The 20,673-nt window shown below is 38.5% G+C and overlaps 1 protein-coding gene across 1 annotated transcript in view; it reads right to left on the bottom strand.

Annotated features, from left to right (window-relative positions):
• The window catches only part of PTH (parathyroid hormone), a 62,951-nt gene extending 46,216 nt beyond the window's left edge, over positions 1 to 16,735 (bottom strand). The window contains exon 1 of the mRNA XM_053562597.1: positions 16,651 to 16,735. Within this exon, the coding sequence (XP_053418572.1) occupies positions 16,651 to 16,710 (60 nt within the window). The 5' untranslated portion in view covers positions 16,711 to 16,735. The remainder of the gene's footprint in view (positions 1 to 16,650) is intronic.
• Between the last annotated feature and the right edge of the window lie 3,938 nt (positions 16,736 to 20,673).

Raw genomic sequence — 20,673 nt, 5'->3', positions numbered from 1 at the left:
ACATATACATACTGCTTTGTTTTTGGTTGTGTTTTTTTTTTTTTTTTTTTTTGGTTTGGTTGTTTTTTTTCTTTATTTTGATGATGTTGACTGTTGTTTTGTTTTTTAAGTTCAAACTTTTCCATACAGATCCTTTTTCTTTCTCAATTTTTCTAGTTTAATTATAATTTCCCATTGCTGCCTATTTCAATAATTAGAACTTCATTTTTGTTAGTGTTTCTACCGCTATTATCTGGTTTTCCACCCAGTTTTATCCCGTAAAGTTTTCTGTTTGCTTGTTTTGATTTGAGGATTTATAGCATTTTTGTCTTTCCTCTCTACTTGGTGGAGGTGGAGTACTGTGTCTGATCAGGTTACCAAAGAGCTGCTGACCTCAAGGGAACCACCCAACTGGGCACCCCCAGAAGGTGGTTTTTTTTTTAAGGTTGTATCAAAGTACCCTACTGTACACCTATATTGCTCTGTCTCCGTCTTTCTGTGCCTCTCTTCTTTTCGTCAATATTCCTTTTACCCACCCCCTCTCCTTTCTCTATTTTCCTTGTTTTTTTTCTTATCACTCGGTCCTCCTTTCTTTCATCCCTTTTTTGCTCTTCAACCTTCTCACCCTTCTGGTCCTGTAACCCTTAGGCCACAGGCACGAGAACTTAAAGAGCAAGAGGAAGTGAAAGGAAAATTAGGGCAAGGAAACAGATCAAAGAAATCACTCATGAGGAAGAATCAGCAGAGAACTCCAGGCAACATGAAGAACCAGTCAAGAACAACCCCACCAAGGGACCATGAGGTAGCTACTGCAGAGGATTCCACCTATAAAGAAATGTTAGGAATGACAGAAAGGGAATTTAGAATACACATGTTGAAAACAAGGAAAGAAATGATGGAAACAATGAAGGAAACTGTTAATAAAGTGGAAAATAACCAAAAGGAAATCCAAAAACAGAATCAAATAAGAGATGAACGATATGAAGAATGTAAAAAGGATATAGCAGAGCTGAAGGAACTGAAACAGTCAATTAGGGAACTTAAAGATGCAATGGAAAGTATCAGCAACAGGTTAGACCGTGCAGAAGAAAGAATTTCAGAGGTAGAAGACAAAGTTCTTGAGATAACTCAGATAGTAAAAGAGGCAGAAAAGAAGAGAGAGAAAACAGAACATTCACTGTCAGAATTATGGGACTCTATGAAGGGTTCCAACATACGAGTTATAGGAATTCCAGAAGGGGAAGAAGAATGCCCCAGAGGAATGGAAGCCATACTAGAGAATATTATAAAAGAAAATTTCCCAAATATCACCAAAGATTCTGACACACTGCTTTCAGAGGGATATCGGACCCCAGGTCGCCTCAATTCTAACTGAGCTTCTCCAAGACACATTGTGATGAACCTGTCCAAAGTGAAGACAAAAGAAAAGATTCTGCAAGCTGCCAGGAATAAGCGCCAGTTGACCTACAGGGGCAAATCCATTAGAGTGACCACAGACTTCTCTAATGAAACTTTCCAAGCAAAAAGATAATGGTCATCTACCTTTAATCTACTTAAACAGAACAATTTCCAGCCCAGAATTCTGTACCCTGCTAAGCTAAGCTTCAAAATTGACGGAGAAATCAAATCATTTACAGATATACAAACATTGAGGAAATTCACCACAACAAGACCAGCTCTACAGGAAATACTACAACCTGTTCTGCACACTGACCACCACAATGGATCAGCAGCAAAGTAAGAACTCAGAAATCAAAGGACAGAACCTAACCTCTACACTGATGCAAAAGATAAAACAAAGAAATGGACTCTAACAAAATAAGACGAATAGAGTACTACCACACTTAGCAATTATCTCAATAAATGTTAATGGCTTGAATTCCCCACTGAAGAGACGTAGATTGGTTGACTGGATTAAAAAACACAAGCCATCCATTTGCTGTCTGCAAGAAACAAACTGGGCTTCAAAAGACAAATTAAAGCTCCGAGTCAAGGGTTGGAAGACAATTTTTCAGGCAAATGGAATTCAGAAGAAAAGAGGAGTTGCAATCTTATTTTCAGATACATGTGGATTTAAAGCAACTAAAGTCAAAAAAGACAAAGATGGTCACTTTATATTGGTCAAGGGAAAAATACAACAAGAAGACATTTCAATTCTAAATATTTATGCACCCAATTTAAATGCTCCCAGATTCTTGAAACAGACCTTACTCAGTCTGAGCAATATGATATCTGATAATGCCTTAATAACAGGGGACCTTAACACTCCTCTTACAGAGCTGGACAGATCCTCTAAACAGAAATTAAACAAGGATATAAGAGATTTAAATGAGACCCTAGAACAACTGTGCTTGATAGACGCATATAGAACACTCCATCCCAAAGATAAAGAATTTACATTCTTCTCATCACCCCATGGAACATTCTCCAAAATTGATCATATCCTGGGACACAAAACAAATATCAACAGAATCAAAAGAATTGAAATTTTACCTTGTATCTTTTCAGACCATAAGGCACTAAAGGTGGAACTCAACTCGAACAAAAATGCTCAACCCCACCCAAAGGCATGGAAATTAAACAATCTTCTGTTGAATAACAGATGGGTGCAGGAAGAAATAAAACAGGAAATCATTAACTTCCTTGAGCATAACAACAATGAAGACACAAGCTACCAAAACCTGTGGGATACTGCAAAAGCAGTTTTGAGAGGAAAATTCATCACTTTAGATGCCTACATTCGAAAAACAGAAAGAGAGCACATCAACAATCTCAAAAGAGATCTTATGGAATTGGAAAAAGAAGAACAATCTAAGCCTAAACTCAGTAGAAGAAAAGAAATATCCAAAATCAAATCAGAGATCAATGAAATTGAAAACAAAAGAATCATTCCGAAAATTAATGAAACAAGGAGTTGGTTTTTTGAAAAAATAAATAAAATAGATAAATCATTGGCCAGACTAACGAGAAATAGAAAAGTAAAATCTCTAGTAACCTCAATCAGAAATGATAAAGGGGAAATAACAACTGATCCCACAGAGATACAAGAGATCATCTCTGAATACTACCAGAAACTCTATGCCCAGAAATTTGACAATGTGAAAGAAATGGATCAATATTTGGAATCACACCCTCTCCCTAGACTCAGCCAGGAAGAAATAGAGCTCCTGAACAGACCAATTTCAAGCACTGAGGTCAAAGAAACAATAAAAAATCTTCCAACGAAAAAATGCCCTGGTCCAGATGGCTTCACACCAGAATTCTATCAAACATTCAAGGAAGACCTGATTCCTGTACTGCAGAAGTTATTCCAAAAAATTGAGGAAGAAGGAATCTTCCCCAACACATTCTATGAAGCAAACATCACCCTGATACCAAAACCAGGAGAAGACCCAAACAAAAAGGAGAATTTCAGAGCAATCTCACTCATGAATATAGATGCAAAAATTCTCAACAAAATCCTAGCCAGTAGATTACAGCTTATCATCAAAAAAGTCATTCATCATGATCAAGTAGGCTTCATTCCAGGGATGCAAGGCTGGTTTAACATACGCAAGTCCATAAATGTTATCCACCATATTAACAGAGGCAAAAATAAAGATCACATGATCCTCTCAATAGATGCAGAAAAAGCATTTGATAAAATCCAGCATCCTTTTCTAATTAGAACACTGAAGAGTATAGGCATAGGTGGCACATTTCTAAAACTGATTGAAGCTATCTATGACAAACCCACAGCCAATATTTTACTGAATGGAGTAAAACTCAAAGCTTTTCCTCTCAGAACTGGAACCAGACAAGGTTGTCCTCTGTCACCTTTACTATTCAACGTAGTGCTGGAAGTTCTAGCCAATACAATTAGGCAAGACAAGGAAATAAAGGGAATCCAAATGGGAGCAGAGGAGGTCAAACTCTCTCTCTTTGCTGATGACATGATCTTATATTTAGAGAACCCCAAAGACTCAACCACAAGACTCCTAGAAGTCATCCAAAAATACAGTAATGTTTCAGGATATAAAATCAGTGTCCACAAGTCAGTAGCCTTTGTGTACACCAATAACAGTCAAGATGAGAAGCTAATTAAGGACACAACTCCCTTCACCATAGTTTCAAAGAAAATGAATTACCTAGGAATATACCTAACGAAGGAGGTGAAGGACCTCTATAAAGAAAACTATGAAATCCTCAGAAAGGAAATAGCAGAGGATATTAACAAATGGAAGAACATACCATGCTCATGGATGGGAAGAATCAACATTGTTAAAATGTCTATACTTCCCAAAGCAATCTACCTATTCAATGCCATTCCTATCAAAATACCAACATCGTACTTTCAAGATTTCGAAAAAATGATTCTGCATTTTGTATGGAACCGGAAAAAGCCCCATATAGCTAAGGCAGTTCTTAGTAACAAAAATAGAGCAGGGGGCATCAGCATACCAGATTTTAGTCTGTACTACAAAGCCATAGTGGTCAAGACAGCATGGTACTGGCACAAAAACAGAGACATAGACACTTGGAATCGAATTGAAAACCAAGAAATGAAACTAACATTTTACAACCACCTAATCTTTGATAAACCAAACAAGAACATGCCTTGGGGGAAAGACTCCCTATTCAATAAATGGTGTTGGGAGAACTGGATGTCTACATGTAAAAGACTGAAACTGGACCCACACCTTTCCCCACTCACAAAAATTGATTCAAGATGGATAAAGGACTTAAATTTAAGGCATGAAACAATAAAAATCCTCCAAGAAAGCATAGGAAAAACACTGGAAGATATTGGCCTGGGGAAAGACTTCATGAAGAAGACTGCCATGGCAATTGCAACAACAAAAATAAACAAATGGGACTTTATTAAACTGAAAAGGTTCTGTACAGCTAAGGAGACAACAACCAAAGCAAAGAGACAACCTACACAATGGGAAAGGATATTTGCATATTTTCAATCAGACAAAAGCTTGATAACTAGGATCTATAGAGAACTCAAATTAATCCACATGAAAAAAGCCAACAATCCCTTATATCAATGGGCAAGAGACATGAATAGAAATTTCTCTAAAGACGACAGACGAATGGCTACCAAACACATGAAAAAATGTTCATCATCTCTATATCTTAGAGAAATGCAAATCAAAACAACCCTGAGATATCATCTAACCCCAGTGAGAATGGCCCACATCACAAAATCTCAAAACTGCAGATGCTGGCGTGGATGTGGAGAGAAGGGAACACTTTTACACTGCTGGTGGGACTGCAAACTAGTACAACCTTTCTGGAAGGAAGTATGGAGAAACCTCAAAGCACTCAAGCTAGACCTCCCATTGGATCCAGCAATCCCATTACTGGGCATCTACCCAGAAGGAAAAAATTCCTTTTATCATAAGGACACTTGTACTAAACTGTTTATTGCAGCTCAATTTACAATCGCCAAATGTGGAAACAGCCTAAATGCCCACCAACCCAGGAATGGATTAACAAGCTGTGGTATATGTATACTATGGAATACTATTCGGCCATTAAAAAAAATGGAGACTTTACATCTTTCTTATTAACGTGGATGGACGTGGAAGACATTATTCTTAGTAAAGCATCACAAGAATGGAGAAGCATGAATCCTATGTACTCAATTTTGATTTGAGGACAATTAATGACAATTATGGTTATGGGGGGGAAGAGAAAGAGGGAAGGAGGGAGGGGGGTGGGGCCTTGGTGTGTGTCACACTTTATGGGGGCAAGACATGATTGCAAGAGGGACTTTACCTAACAATTGCAATCAGTGTAACCTGGCTTATTGTACCCTCAATGAATCCCCAACAATAAAAAAATAAATAAATAAATAAAAAATAAAAAAAAGAAATGTACCATTGCACTGTGCATATTAGGTGAGGTCCCTCCAAATACCCTCCCTCCTCTCATGGCCCCCCTCCACTGTCCTCTATCTCCTTTCCCTTCTACTTTCTGGACTCTAGTTATGTTTTACCATTTGTATGAAGGTGTAGGTGATTATATATTGATTTCATAGTAGTATTGAGTACATTGGATACTTTTTTTTCCATTCTTTTTTTTTTTTTTTTTTTTTTTTTGCAGTTTTTGGCCAGGGCTGGGTTTGAACCTGCCACCTCTGGCATATGGGGTCAGTGCCCTACTCCTTTGAGCCACAGGTGCCACCCTTTTTGTCCATTCTTGGGATACTTTACTAAGAAGAATATGTTCCAACTCCATCCAGGTAAACATAAAAGATGTGAAGTCTCCACCTTTTTAATGGCTGCATGGTATTCCATGGTGTACATATATCACCATTTGTTAATCTATTCATGGGTCTATGGGCACTTGTGCTGTTTCCATGTGTTGGCAATTATGAATTGGGCTGCAATGAACATTCTGGTCCAAATGTCTTTGTTGTAGAATGATTTTTGATCATCTGGGTATATACCTAGTGGAGGAATTGCGGGATTGAATGGTAGGTCTACTTTTACTTCCTTGAGTATTCTCCAAACTTCTTTCTGAAAAGGTCATATTGGCTTGCATTCCCACCAGCAGTGTAGAAGTGTTCCCTTCCCTCTGCATCCACGCCAAATTTTTCTATTTTTAGTAGAGAGTGGGGTCTCACTCTTGCTCAGGCTGGTCTTAAACTCCTGAGCTCAAGCAATCCACACCCACCTTGGCCTCCCAGAGTGCTAGGATTATAGGTGTGAGCCACTGCACCGGTCCCTTAGCACAGGGTACTGAGGAGACCTGATGGGGAGTTTTAGAAACACAATCCTGAGATGATGGTTATATCAGTTCTTCCTAATGCCATCTGAAAATGACACTCAATACTGACCCAATTCTCATTTTATCTGACCCAGCTTTTAGGGCCCAACTTGCCTCCTCGGTTGGTGCATGCCTATCACTTGAGAGCTCCTATGAGGTTGCTCTTGGCCTCATGAACAAGAAACTTCATAAAGAAATGAAAAAGCAGTAGTAGAGAAACAGAGATGAGTAGATTCTTCTGAGAGTTCTTTCTCAAATTATCTGTAGAAATTCATGGCAATTGATTGAATTTAAGGAATAAAGCAGGGGCAGGTGCTGTAATCTGATGACCTGGAGAAATGATTGTTACTGCCAACAAAAGAAGGTAAAATGAGGATTTGGAGAGTAAAGAGATCAATGTCTGGACATCCTGCCTTTGAGGTGATGTGTAGCTAAGTAGATTTGCCCCATAGGCAGGAGGAGGGTGTGAGACTAAGAAAATAAGGTCAGGAGAGAGACAGTTGTGAAATATGTGAGCAAGGACTAAGGTAGCCTAGGGCATGTTCTGTGGCGTGGTGAAGAGAGAGGAGAGAGTACTGGAGAAACAGAGATTAGGTGGTCAGAAGTTCAAGATCCAGGTGCTGTAATACCAGGGGAGCTATGAGGCATGGGGCTCACAAAGTAGGGTGTGGCAATTGTGTATAAAGAAGTTGTAGGTTACCTGAGTCAAAGGAACACTGATCCTGGTGACAGAGGAGTCCTCGACAAGAACAGCTTTAGTAAGGAGGTCAGGCAACCACTTTTCGACAGTTAAAGAAACCCCTTGTGTGGACCAGATAGAAGTGACCAGCACAGATCACTGAAGAAGTTCCACAATGAAGAGATAAGGAAATATATACAGAGGTACTTAGTATATCCTTACTACTCACTTTAACAGATATTCTCTTTCTCTTTTTTTTTGGTTATTGTTTGAGATTCATTGAGGGTACAAAGTATTAAGTTACACTGATTGCATGTGTTAGATAGAGTCCCTCTTATAATTGTTTCCTGCCCCCAAGATGTGTGCCATACACCATGACCTCCATCCCCCATCCTCCTCCTCTCTCCCCACTTGCTGATTCTCCTAACTCCACCCCTTGTATTAGCTCATATGCTGCCTTCATATTAGAATAGAGTCCACTGGATTCTTGCTTCTCCATTCTTGTGAAGCTTTAGTAAGAAGAATGTGTTCCATCTCTATCCAGGTTAATACAAAAGATGTAAAGTCTCCATCTTTTTCAATGGCTAAGTAGTATTCCATGGTATACATATACCACAGCTTGTTAATCCGTTCCTGGGTTGGTGGGCATTTAGTCTGTTTCTACTTCTCTTTCTCTCTCTTTTTTTTTTTTTTTAAATGATTAAATAATAGCTGTGTACATTAGTGCAGTCAGGGGGTACAATGTGCTGCTTTCATATACAATCTGAAATATTTTCATCAAACTGTTTAACATAGCGTTCATGGTATTTTCTTAGTTATTGTATGAAGACATTTGCATTCTGCATTTAGTAAGTTTCGCCTGTATCCATTCTAAGATGCACTGTAGGTGTGGCCCCGCCAATTACCCTCCCTCCATCCCAAGCCCCCTCACCCCTCCCTTCCCTTGGCCCTTTCCCCATATTCTTGTGCTATAGTTGGGTTATAGCCTTCATATGAAAGTTATAAATTAGCTTCATAGTAGGGTCGAGTATATTGGATACATTTTCTTCCATTCTTGGGATACCTTGCTTAGAAGACTATGTTCCAGCTCCATCCATGTAAACATGAAAGAGGTAACGTCTCCATCTTTCTTTAAGGCTGCATAATATTCCATGGTATACATGTACCACAATTTATTAATCCTCACGTCAATGTAGGTCGATGGGCACTTGGGCTTCTTCCATGACGTAGCAATTATGAATTGGGCTGCAATAAACATTCTGGTACAGATGTCTTTGTTATATTGTGATTTTTGGTCTTCTGGGTATATACCTAGTAAAGAAATTATAGGATGGAATGGCAGGTCTATTTTTAGATCTCTGAGTATTCTCCAAACATCCTTCCAAAAGGAACGTATTAGTGTGCATTCCCACCAGCAGTGTAGAAGTGTTCTCTGTTCTCCACATCCATGCCAACATCTCTGGTTTGGTGATTTTGTAATGTGGGCTAATCTTACTGGAGTTAGGTGATACCTCAAAGTAGTTTTGATTTGCATTTCTCTGATGATTAAGGATGTGAGCATTTTTTCATGTGTCTGAAGGCCATGCACCTGTCTTAAGAGAAGTTTCTCTTCAAGTCCTTTGCCCACCCTGAGATGGAATCACTTGTTCCTTTCTTGCTAATATGTTTGAGTTCTCTGTAGATTCTGGTTATTAAACCTTTGTCAGAGGTATAGCCTATAAATATTTTCTCCCATTCTGAGGGCTGTCTGCTTGCTATACTTATTATGTTCTTGGCTGTGCAGAAGCTTTTTAGTTTGATCAGGTCCCAGTAGTGTATTTTTGATACTACTTCAATTGCCTGGGGAGTCCTCCTCATAAAATATTCACCCAGGCCGATTCCTTCAAGAGTTTTTCCTGCACTTTCTTCAAGTATTTTTATAGTTTCATGTCTTAAGTTTAAATCTTTTATCCAGTAAGAGTCTATCTCAGTTAATGGTGAAAGGTGTGGGTCCAGTTTCAGTCTTCTACAAGTTGCCAGCCAGTTCACCCAGCACCATTTGTTAAATAGGGAGTCTTTCCCCACTGAATGTTTTTAATTGGCTTGTCAAAGATCAAATAATGGTAAGTAGCTGGATTCATCTCTTGGTTCTCTATTATGTTCCAGAAATCTACCTCTCTGTTTTTGTGCCAGTATCATGCTGTTTTGATCACTATCGATTTATAGTACAGTATGAGGTTTGGTAGTGTGATTCCTCCTGCTTTGTTTTTATTTCTGAGTAATGTCTTGGCTATTTGAGGTTTTTTTCTGATTCCATATAAACCGAAGTATTGATTTTTCAAGATCTTTAAAGTATGACAATGGAGCTTTAATAGGAATTGCATTAAAATTATATATTGCTTTGGGTAGTATAGATATTTTAACAATGTTGATTCTTCCCAGCCATGAGCATGGTATGTTTTTCCATTTGTTAACTTCTTCAGCTATTTCTTTTCTTAGAGTTTCACAGTTCTCTTTATAGAGATCTTTCACGTCCTTTGTTAGGTATACTCCCAAATATTTCATCTTCTTTGGCACTACTGTGAAAGGAATCAAGTCCTTGACTGTTTTTTCGGCTTGACTATTGTTGGTATATATAAAGGCTACAGATTTATGGGTGTTGATTTTGTAGCCTGAGACATTGCTGTATTCCTTGATCACTTCTAAAAGTTTTGTAGTAGAATCCCTGGTGTTTTCCAGATATACAATCATATCATCTGCAAAGAGTGAAAGTTTGATCTCTTCTGACCCTATGTGGATACCCTTGATCGCCTTTTCTTCCCTAATTGCAATGGCTAAAACTTCCATTACAATGTTAAAGAGCAATGGAGACAATGGGCAATCTTGTCTGGTTCCTGATCTAAGTGGAAATGATTTCAATTTAACTCTTTTCAGTACGATATTGGCTGTGGGTTTGCTGTAGATGGCCTCTATTAGTTTAAGAAATGTCCTTTCCATACCAATTTTTTAAAGTATTCTGATCATGAAGGGATGCTGGATATTATCAAAAGCTTTTTCTGCATCAATTGAGAGAATCGGATGGTCTTTATTTTTTAGTTTGTTTATGTGCTGAATTACATTTATTGATATGTATATTGAACCAGCCTTGAGACTCTGATAAATCCCACTTGGTAATGGTGCATAATTTTTTGATGTGTTGTTGGATTCTGTTTATTAGGATCTTATTGAATATTTTTGCATCAATATTCATTAGTGATATTGGTCTATAATTTTTTTCCTTGTTGGGTCTTTTCCTGGTTTAGGGATCAAGGTAATGTTTGCTTCATAGAATGTGTTGAGTAGTATTCCTTCTTTTTCTGTATTTTGGAAGAGGTTTAGTAATATAGGCAACTAGTTCTTCTTTAAAGGTTTGGTAGAATTCTGACGTGAAGCCCAGGCTTTTTTTTTTTTAGGGAGATTTTGTATAGTTGATGCTAGTGCAGAACTTGATATGGGCCTGTTCAACATTTCCATTTTGTTCTGGATAAGTCTTGGTAGGTGGCATGCTTCCAAGTATTGGTCAATTTCCTTCATATTTTTAAATTTCTAAGAGTAAGTTTTCTTGTAATATTCGTTAAGGATTTTTTTTAATTTCTGAAGGGTATGTTGTTATTTCATCTTTACCATTTCTGATTGATGAAATGAGAGATTTTACTCTTTTTTTCCTGGTTAGGTTAGCCAAAGGTTTATCTATTTTATTGACCTTTTCAAAAAACCAACTTTTTGATTTATTGATTTGTTGTATAATTCTTTTGTTTTCAATTTCATTTAATTCTGCTCCAATTTTGGTTCTTTCTTTTCTTCTACTGGGTTTGGCGTTGGAATGTTCTTCCTTTTCCAGTTGCTTGAGATGTCCCATTAAGTTGTTAACTTCTTCTCTTTCCGTTCTCTTGAGGAAGGCTTGCAATGCTATAAATTTCTCTTTTAGGACTGCCTTTACGGTATCCCAGAGCTTCTAATAATTCATGTCTTCATTGTCATTTTGTTCCAAAAATTTGGTAATTTCCTTCTTAATCTTGTCTATGACCCATCTATCCTTCAGCATAAGGTTATTTAGCGTCCATGTTTTTGTATGAGTATGCAGATTCCTGTTGTTATTGAGTTCAACTTTTATTCCATGATGGTCTGAGAAGATGCAAGGAATAATTTCTATTTTTAAAAATTAGCTGAGGGTAGACTTGTGATGTATGATGTGATGGATTTTGGAGTATGTTCTGGGCTGATGAGAAGAATGTGTATTCAGTTTTGTTGGGATGAAATGTTCTGTAGATGTCTGTTAAATCCAGATGTTGAATGGTTAAGTTTAAATCTGAAATTTCTTTGCTTAGTTTCTTTTTGGAGGATCTATTAAACACTGCTAAAGGGGTGTTAAAATCTCTGACTACTATGGAACTGGAGGAAATCAAGTTGCTCATGTCTGTTAGAGTTTCTCTTATAAATTGAAGCACATTCTGGTTGGGTGCATAAATATTAACAATTGAAATCTAATCATATTGAGTATTGCCTTTAACAAATATGAAGTGTTGATCCTTTTCCTTCCTTATTTTGGTTGGTTTAAAGCCTATTTTATCTGTGAATAGGATTGCAACACCTGCTTTTTTCTGCTTTCCATTTGCCTGGAGTATACATGACCATTTCTTCACCTTGAGTCTATATTTGTCGTTTAATGTAAGATGAGATTCTTGTATGCAGGAGATATATGGCCTGAGTTTTTATATCTGGTCAGCCAACCTGTGCCTCTTTACGGAACAATTTAAACCATTCACATTAATTGAGAATATTGATAAGCCTTTTGAAAGTCCAGTGAACATTTTTAATCCTTTTGCGACTGTGGAAGTTGGAATTTGATCAAAATTTTCTGGGGGGGGTTTACTATTGTGGTAGAGGATTACGCTGGTCTTTATGGAGGATAGGTCTGAGAATATCTTGGAGAGCTGGTTTAGTTATGGTAAATTTCTTCAACATGTGAATGTCATTGAAATATTTAATTTCTCCATCATAAATGAAATTCAGTTTAGCTGGTTACAGGATCTTGGGTTGAAAGTTATTTTGTTTTAGGATGTTAAAAGTCAATGACCATCCTCTTCTAGCTTGAAAGGTTTCAGCAGAGAGATCTGCAGTTATTCTAATATTCTTCCCCTTGTAGTTTATGGTTTTTTAATGTCTGGCTGCTTTCAGAATTTTCTCCTTCATAGTAACTTTAATGAAATTGATTATGATGTGTCTAGGGAATGTCTTATTTGGGTTGAGTAGTGCTGGGGTTCTGAAACGGTCTGCTATCTGAATTTCAGAATCTCTTGGCATGTCTGGAAAGTTCTCTTTCATAATCTCATGAAGAAGAGACTCTGTGCCTTGTGAAGCTACTTGGTCACTTTTAGGGATCCATATAAGGCAAATATTGGTTTTCTTCTAATTATCCCAGAGTTCTCTGAGAGAGTGATCTGTTTTTGCCCTCCATTTCTCTTCTTCTTTGAAAGTTTGGGAGCATTCGAAAGCTTTGTCTTCCATGTCAGAAATCCTTTCTTCTGCTTGCTCCATTCTGTTACTGAGGGATTCTACTGTATTTTTCAGATCTTTGAGGGCTGCAACTTCTTGTCTCAATGTGTCAAAATCTTTGGTCATTTTGTCTTTAAATTCATTGAATTCTTGAGATATCTTTTGGATTGCTGCTTGAAATTCTAATTCGATCTTGTTTGCTATCCAGATTCTAAATTCGATTTCTGACATCTCAGCGATTTGTTTATGCATGGGATCTTGTGCTGTGTCTGCTTTGTTGGTCCTTGGGGGAGTTGATCTACTCTGATTATTCATATTGCCAGAGTTTTTCCATTGATTCCACCCCATTATTGTTTTTCACCATTGCCTCTGGCTGTTCTCAGAGTTGGAGAGGTGTCTCTCCAAGATTAGACCCCAGCGGGATCACTCTATTGTTGCTAGATCTTTGTAGGGAATGACCCTGGGTAGCTCCTCCGGGACTGCCCCAGCCAGGGAGTTCTGGCTGTGAGAGCAGCTCCTGAGTGTGGCACATCCGGGTCTAGCAACAGGGCAGGGGATGATGTACACAGTTCTGGGAGTACCTGGCTCCGATGCCTTTGGCACAGAGAGCCTGGGGCTCCAGCAGTCTCTGGCCAAGTGGAGGGCTCCACGCAGAGGCAGGGAGGGCTCTGGTGGAAGGGCGCAGGTCACATGGCTTCCAGAGTCCCTGGACAGACAGGCAGGGTTGGTGTGGAGACTGGGAGGGTAGGGGAAGGAGGACATGGGTTGCAGCAGCTCCCAGAGTTCCTGGCCAGGGCAGGCATGGGGAGGCCTGGCAGGCGGAGGGCACAGGGCTGCACGGTTGCCAACAGAGTCCCTGGCTGGGGCAGGCATTGGGCGTGGAACGCAGGGCCATGCAGTTGTCAGCAGAGTCCCTGGCCAGGGAGGGCATGTTGAGGCCCGGCAGGCATGGGGCTGCATGGTTGCCAGCGGAGTCCCTGGTGGGGGTCAGGGGGAGGCTCGACATGCCCCCGGAGTCTCTTGAAGGGGGGCGCTTGGCCCAGCAGACAGGGAGGGGGTACACTGCTCAAGGACCTCCTCCCTCAGTCTCAGCAGGGGTTAGGCTCTTGGTTCATCAGGTAAAGGGGAAGGGTGTACTGGGAGTTCAGAATGGCAGGGAAGACACTAGCTCAATTTTTCTGCCTAGCAAGAGAGTGTTCAGAGTCACAGCAGGTCTGAGGAAGTAGTCACCATTTCCCACAGCACTCACTGGTAGGGTGAGACAAGAGGTCCACAGTTCACCGCTTGTCTGTAGAAAACCCGCAGGAGCATACGAAGAGAAAAAAAAGAAAGGAGACAAAAAAAATCATAGCTTTCTTGGGGAAGAGAACAGACACTTTTCCTTTGAAATGTATTTTGTACCTGAAGGTTGATTTCTTGGACTTACAGCTTGTCTCAGCAGAGATGACCTGCAGTTATCATTTCTCTCTCGGCTGGGCTCCTAGTCTTCATCTTACTTGGGCTGTTTCTGGATGTTATCTTTTCTTTTGGATAGGAGCATCTTTTGGAAGCTGTTTCCAGTTTGCCATCTTGCTCCACCCCCCTCTTTCTCTTTTTGAAAAACAAAATCTGTACTTATGTGAAAATTCCTCATTTGAAATTTAAAATTCATGCCAAAGTAGTTGAGAAAGATCATCAAGCTATTTTAGAGAATAATATTTAACAATCCTATTATTATTCACTATTCTGTTATTAAGCTAGAAAAAGAAAAATCTGCTATATGTCTAACATCTTTCCTCTACCAAAAAAGACTATGTAATATATCTGAAAAGGATAACAAAGAATATTTTGTTGTGTTATTCTTCTGTGTATATTATGATGCCTTGTACGGATGATATAAAACATGTGGACTTTCATGAGGTTAGATTTAGATGATACAATTTTTGTAGGGGTAAGGGACAACTTTTCCTGTGCCCCAAAAGTTCACAGAAAGATCAACTCACAATTCAGGTTAATAAGAGGAAGATTCACTTAGCATGCACGTGAGTATAATTACAGAGTGATTATTCAGTCTCCCAGTGAGTAGTTCCTACCTGTGTTTTTGGTGGAGAGAGGAAGATGAGGAGCATAGTTAATTTTGCTTAGGGACAATAAATGATTGCTAGGGAGGATGAATGAATGGGGGAAACAGATTCATTGGTAAATAATTCTCTTAGCAAATTAAATTAACCCAAATAACAGGTATTATATTTAAAATGATTTGGGCCAGGTCTGCTTGCATTCTTGATATTCTTTCCAACATTGTATTGAGGTAACAGGAAGTGGAAGGGAAGTCATTTATTCTTTTGATAAGCCAGTCCAGTTTATGCAAACAGAGAGAAAGCCCCTTCTAATGCTTTTTGATCTTGAAGGGCCTGTTAATCTCTTTGACGATTTAATTCAAAATGCCAAGGAATCATATTTTGGAGTGAAATTTCCCGAGCTCCTTCATTCTCTCTGTCTGGAACTTCCCTAAATGTTTTATACATTAACAGCTAAGTTAGTGACTGTGTGTGAGAGAGAGATCTGGTAGGTAGTTAAGTAACAAGAAGAGTCTTACTTGAAACAAGAAAAGGGAGAAAAGAACATAGATTAGAATGAGAATAATAAGTAAAAAAGAAATATCTAAGCACATTTCCCCACACCTCATGTAGCAGGTTTCCCCTTCTTGGGAATTGATCTTTCTTCATTAATCTGATGAAGAATATTTATCTTGTCTTTTAAGAGGTGTAGATCACCTCTATTTGTCTGAAGTGGTTTAAATAGAAACAGCATTTTTTGCTAGTGCACTTGTCCCTCCCTGTCGGGCTATCTGGGTGGTGGGTTTCAAATACAACAGAGTCTAGGCTGTTAGTTTCTAACTAAAGTGCTCCCAGTGCTTGCATAGTGATATTGAACTCTTTTCTTATCACAGAGGTTAAAAACTGTGTTTTCAGTCTCATGAATTCCAAAATAAGCCAAAGTCCTGGCCCCCCCACAATAACTTAGAATTGTGGAATACAAGGGGCTCTTCATAATATCGTATAGTGTGTTTGTATAGTGCCACATTATAAATGGAAGAGTCTAAGTTTGTAGTTTGTCTGGCATTTAAAACAGAGAACCTGGTAACAGAGGGTGTCAGACAACCAAATATATAATGTGCTCTGATCATCTAGTAGAGATCCACTTGTATACTTGATTGATTGCCACACACAATAAAAAAGATCAGTATCATTTATGGATAGGGCCAGGTCAGAACCTGTGACCTCCCAGTCTGGAATTTGCTGTGCCTTTTCTTCCTCATTGGCACTTTCCTTATGTCCAGTTTCCATGTGCCCCTGCCAGTCTATGGGAACAGAATAAGTTCCAAAATATTTGATACTAAAGGACTTTGGTCCAGTTCTGGCAGTTATAGGACTTGGTTTTATCAAGTTAGCCCAGACTTTTCAAGCGGAAGCAAGGGATCTACTCCAACTTGTACAGGTCTGGCTTATGAACCATCCATAGCATCTGGTGATTTGACAAGCATTGACATCATGAGGGTTAGTGTCAGCACCATCTAAGAGTGTAAGAATGCTGCCTGTGGAATAGAACTTGAAGTTTTGACTGCAATATTCCCGTTTGTCACCCAGAAAAGATAAAATTCCTTCTAGTGACTGTACCTGAGCCAAAGGTAGCTCTTGAGCTCCCAACAGAGGATTTTCTGTGTCCAGTTGACTCACCAATATGAGAAGCAGCATGATATTTTCCTCTGGTTGTGGACGCCACATCCTGTCATACATCCATCTTCTGGACTGGTTCCAGCAGGCACTCACATTGGCAGAAACAAAAATGGGTTCAGGTTCCTTTGCATGATCTAGGTGTTGGTATAACCAGCAATTAGACTGACCTGTCAGTGTGGTGTACAGGGGTGTCGAGTCTGTGTCTGACCTACTAGAAAAACAATAAGGGTTAGTAAGAGCAAGGTATAGTTTGTTTTTTCGTTTTTTTTTTTAAATTAATTTATTTTTATTGTTAAATCTTAGCTGTGTACATTAGTGCAATCAAGGGGTACAATGTGCTGATTTCATATACAATCTGAAATATTCTTATCAAACTGTTCAATGTAGCCTTCATGGCATTTTCTTAGTTACTGTGTGAAGGCATTTGAATTCTGCATTTAGTAAGTTTCACCTGTACCCATTCTAAGATGCACCGTAGGTGTGGGCCCCATCCATTACCTTCTCTTCACCATAACCTCCCCGCTCCCTTCCCCTTCCTTGGCCCTTTCCTCATAGTCTTGTGCTATAGTTGGGTTATAGCCTTCATGTGAAAGCTATAATTTAGCTTCATAGTAGAGCTGAGTACATTGGATATTTTTTCTTCCATTCCTAAAATACTTTGCTAAGAAGAATATGTTCCAGCTCCATCCATGTAAACATGAAAGAGGTAAAGTCTCCATCTTTCTTTAAGGCTGCATAATATTCCATGGTATACATGTACCACAATTTGCTAGTCCATTCGTGGGTCCATGGGCACTTGGGCTTCTTCCATGACTTAGCAATTATGAATTGGGCTGCAATAAACATTCTGGTACAGATGTCTTTGTTATATTGTGACTTTTGGTCTTCTGGGTATAAACCTAGTAAAGGAATTATAGGATCGAATGGCAGGTCTATTTCTAGGTCTCTAAGTATTCTCCAAACATCCTTCCAGAAGGAATGTATTAGTGTGCATTCCCATCACCAGTGTAGAAGTGTGCCCTTATCTCCACATTCACACCAACATCTCTGGTTTGGGGATTTTTTTTATGTGGGCTACTCTTACTGGGGTTAGGTGATATCTCAAAGTGGTTTTGAATTGCATTTCTCTGATGATTAAGGATGATGAGTTTTTTTTTCATGTGTTTGTAGATTGTGCGTCTGTCTTCTTTAGAGAAGTTTCTCTTCAAGTCCCTTGCCCACCCTGAGATGGGATCACGTGTTCTTTTCTTGCTAATATGTTTGAGTTCTCTGTGGATTCTGGTTATTAGACCTTTATCGGAGGTATAACCTGCTAATATTTTCTCCCATTCTGAGGGCTGTCTGCTTGCTTTACTTACTATGTTCTTGGCTGTGCAGAAGCTTTTTAGTTTGATCAGGTCCCAGTAGTGCATTTTTGATACTGCTTCAATTGCCTGGGAGTCCTTCTCATAAAATATTCACCCTGGCCGATTCCTTCAAGAGTTTTCTCTGCACTTTCTTCAAGTATTTTTATAGTTTCATGTCTTAAGTTTAAATCTTTTATCCAGTGAGAGTCTATCTTAGTTAATGGTGAAAGGTGTGGGTCAAGTTTCAATCTTCTACGGGTTGCCAGCCAGTTCACCCAGCACCATTTGTTAAATAGGGAATCTTTTCCCCACTGAATGTTTTTAATTAGCTTGTCAAAGATCAAATAATGGTAAGTAGCTGGGTTCATCTCTTGGTTCTCTATTCTGTTCCAGACATCTACTTCTCTGCTTTTGTGCCAGTACCATGCTGTTTTAATCACTATGGATTTATAGTACAGTCTCAGGTCTGGTAGCATGATTCCTCTGGCTTTGTTTTTATTGCTGAGTAATGTTTTGGCTATTCGAGGTTTTTTTCTGATTCCATATAAAATGAAGTATTATTTTTTCAAGATCTTTAAAATATGACAATGGAGCTTTAATAGGAATTGCATTAAAATTATATATTGCTTTGGGTAGTATGGACATTTTAACAATGTTGATTCTTCCCAGCCATGAGCATGGTATGTTTTTCCATCTGTTAATATCTTCAGCTATTTCTTTTCTTAAAGTTTCATAGTTCTCTTTGTAGCGATCTAGAGATCTTTCAAATCCTTTGTTAGGTATACTCCCAAATATTTCATCTTCTTTGGCGCTACTGTGAAAGGAATAGAGTCCTTGACTGTTTTTTCAGCTTGGTTATTGTTGGTATATATAAAGGCTACAGATTTATGAGGGTTGATTTTGTAGCCTCAGACATTGCTGTATTCCTTGATCACTTCTAAAAGTTTTGTAGTAGAATCCCTAGTGTTTTCCAGATATACAATCATATCATCTGCGAAGAGTGAAAGTTTGATCTCTTCTGACCCCATGTGGATACCCTTGATCACCTTTACTTCCCTAATTGCAATGGCTAAAACTTCCATGACAATGTTAAAGAGCAATAGAGACAATGGGCAACCTTGCCTGGTTCCTGATCTAGTGGAAATGATTTCAATTTAACTCCATTCAATACGATATTGGCTGTGAGTTTGCTGGAGATGGCCTATATTAATTTAAGAAATGTCTCTTCTATACCAATTTTCTTAAGTGTTCTAATCATGAAGGGATGCTGGATATTATCAAAAGCTTTTTCTGCATCAATGAAAAGAATCATATAGTCCTTATTTTTTAGTTTGTTTATTTGTTGAATTACATTTATAGATTTACGTATATTGAACCAGCCTTGAGACCCTGGGATAAATCCCACTTGGTCATGGTGTATAATTTTTTTGATGTGTTGTTGGATTCTGTTTGTTAGGATCTTATTGAGTATTTTAGCATCTATATTCATTAGTGATATTGGTGTATAATTTTCTTTTCTTGTTGGGTCTTTCCCTGGTTTGGGGATCAAGGTGATGTTTGCTTTGTAGAATGTGTTGGGTAATATTCCTTCTTTTTCTATATTTTGGAAGAGGTTTAGTAGTATAGGTACTAGTTCTTCTTTAAAGTTTTGGTAGAATTCTGATGTAAAGCCATCTGGTCCTGGGCTTTTCTTTTAAAGGAGATTTTTGTATAGTTCATGCTATTTCGGAACTTGATATAGGCCTGTTCAACATTTCCACTTCATTCTGGCTAAGTCTTGGTAGGTGGCGTACTTCCAGGTATTGGTCGATTTCTTTCAGATTTTCATATTCTGAGAGTAGAGTTTCTTGTAGTATTCGTTAAGGATTTTTTTGAATTTCTGAGGGGTCTGTTGTCATTTCATCATTATCATTTCTGATTGATGAAATTAGAGATTTATTCTTTTTTTCCTGGTTAGGTTGTCCAAAGGTTTATCTATTTTATTGATCTTTTCAAAAAACCAACTTTTGTGTTTATTGATCTGTTGTATAATTCTTTTGTTTTCAATTTCATTTAGTTCTGCTCTGATTTTGTTTATTTCTTTTCTTCTGCTGGGTTTGGGTTTGGAGTGTTTTTCCTTCTCCAGTTCCTTGAGATGTCCCATTAAGTTATTAACTTCCTCTCTTTTCATTTTCTTGAGGAAGGCTTGCAGTGCTATAATTTTCCTTCTTAGGACTGCCTTTGCAGTATCTCAGAGGTTCTGATAATTCATGTCTTGATTGTTGTTTTGTTCCAAAAATATGGTGATTTCCTTCTTAATCTCATCTATAACCCATCTATCCTTCGGCATAAGGTTGTTTAGCTTCCATGTTTTTGTATGGGTATGCAGGTTCCTGTTGTTATTGAGTTCAACTTTCATTCCATGATGGTCTGAGAAGATGCAAAGAATAATTTCTATTTTTTTAAATTTTCGGAGGTTAGATTTGTGGCCTAGGATGTGGTCGATTTTGGAATATGTTCCATGGGCTGATGAGAAGAATGTGTATTCAGTTTTGTTGGGATGAAATGGTCTGTAGATGTCTGTTAAATCCAGATGTTGAATGGTTGAGTTTAAATCTAAGATTTCTTTTCTTAGCTTCTTTTTGGAGCATCTATCCAGCACTGCTAAAGGGGTGTTAAAATCTTCAACTACTATGGA

The sequence above is a fragment of the Nycticebus coucang genome, chromosome 14, assembly GCF_027406575.1.
Source record: "Nycticebus coucang isolate mNycCou1 chromosome 14, mNycCou1.pri, whole genome shotgun sequence".
In the NCBI taxonomy this organism is placed as follows: domain Eukaryota; kingdom Metazoa; phylum Chordata; class Mammalia; order Primates; family Lorisidae; genus Nycticebus; species Nycticebus coucang.
Note: the sequence above shows the minus strand (reverse complement) of the source record. Positions and strands in the feature narration are given on the sequence as shown.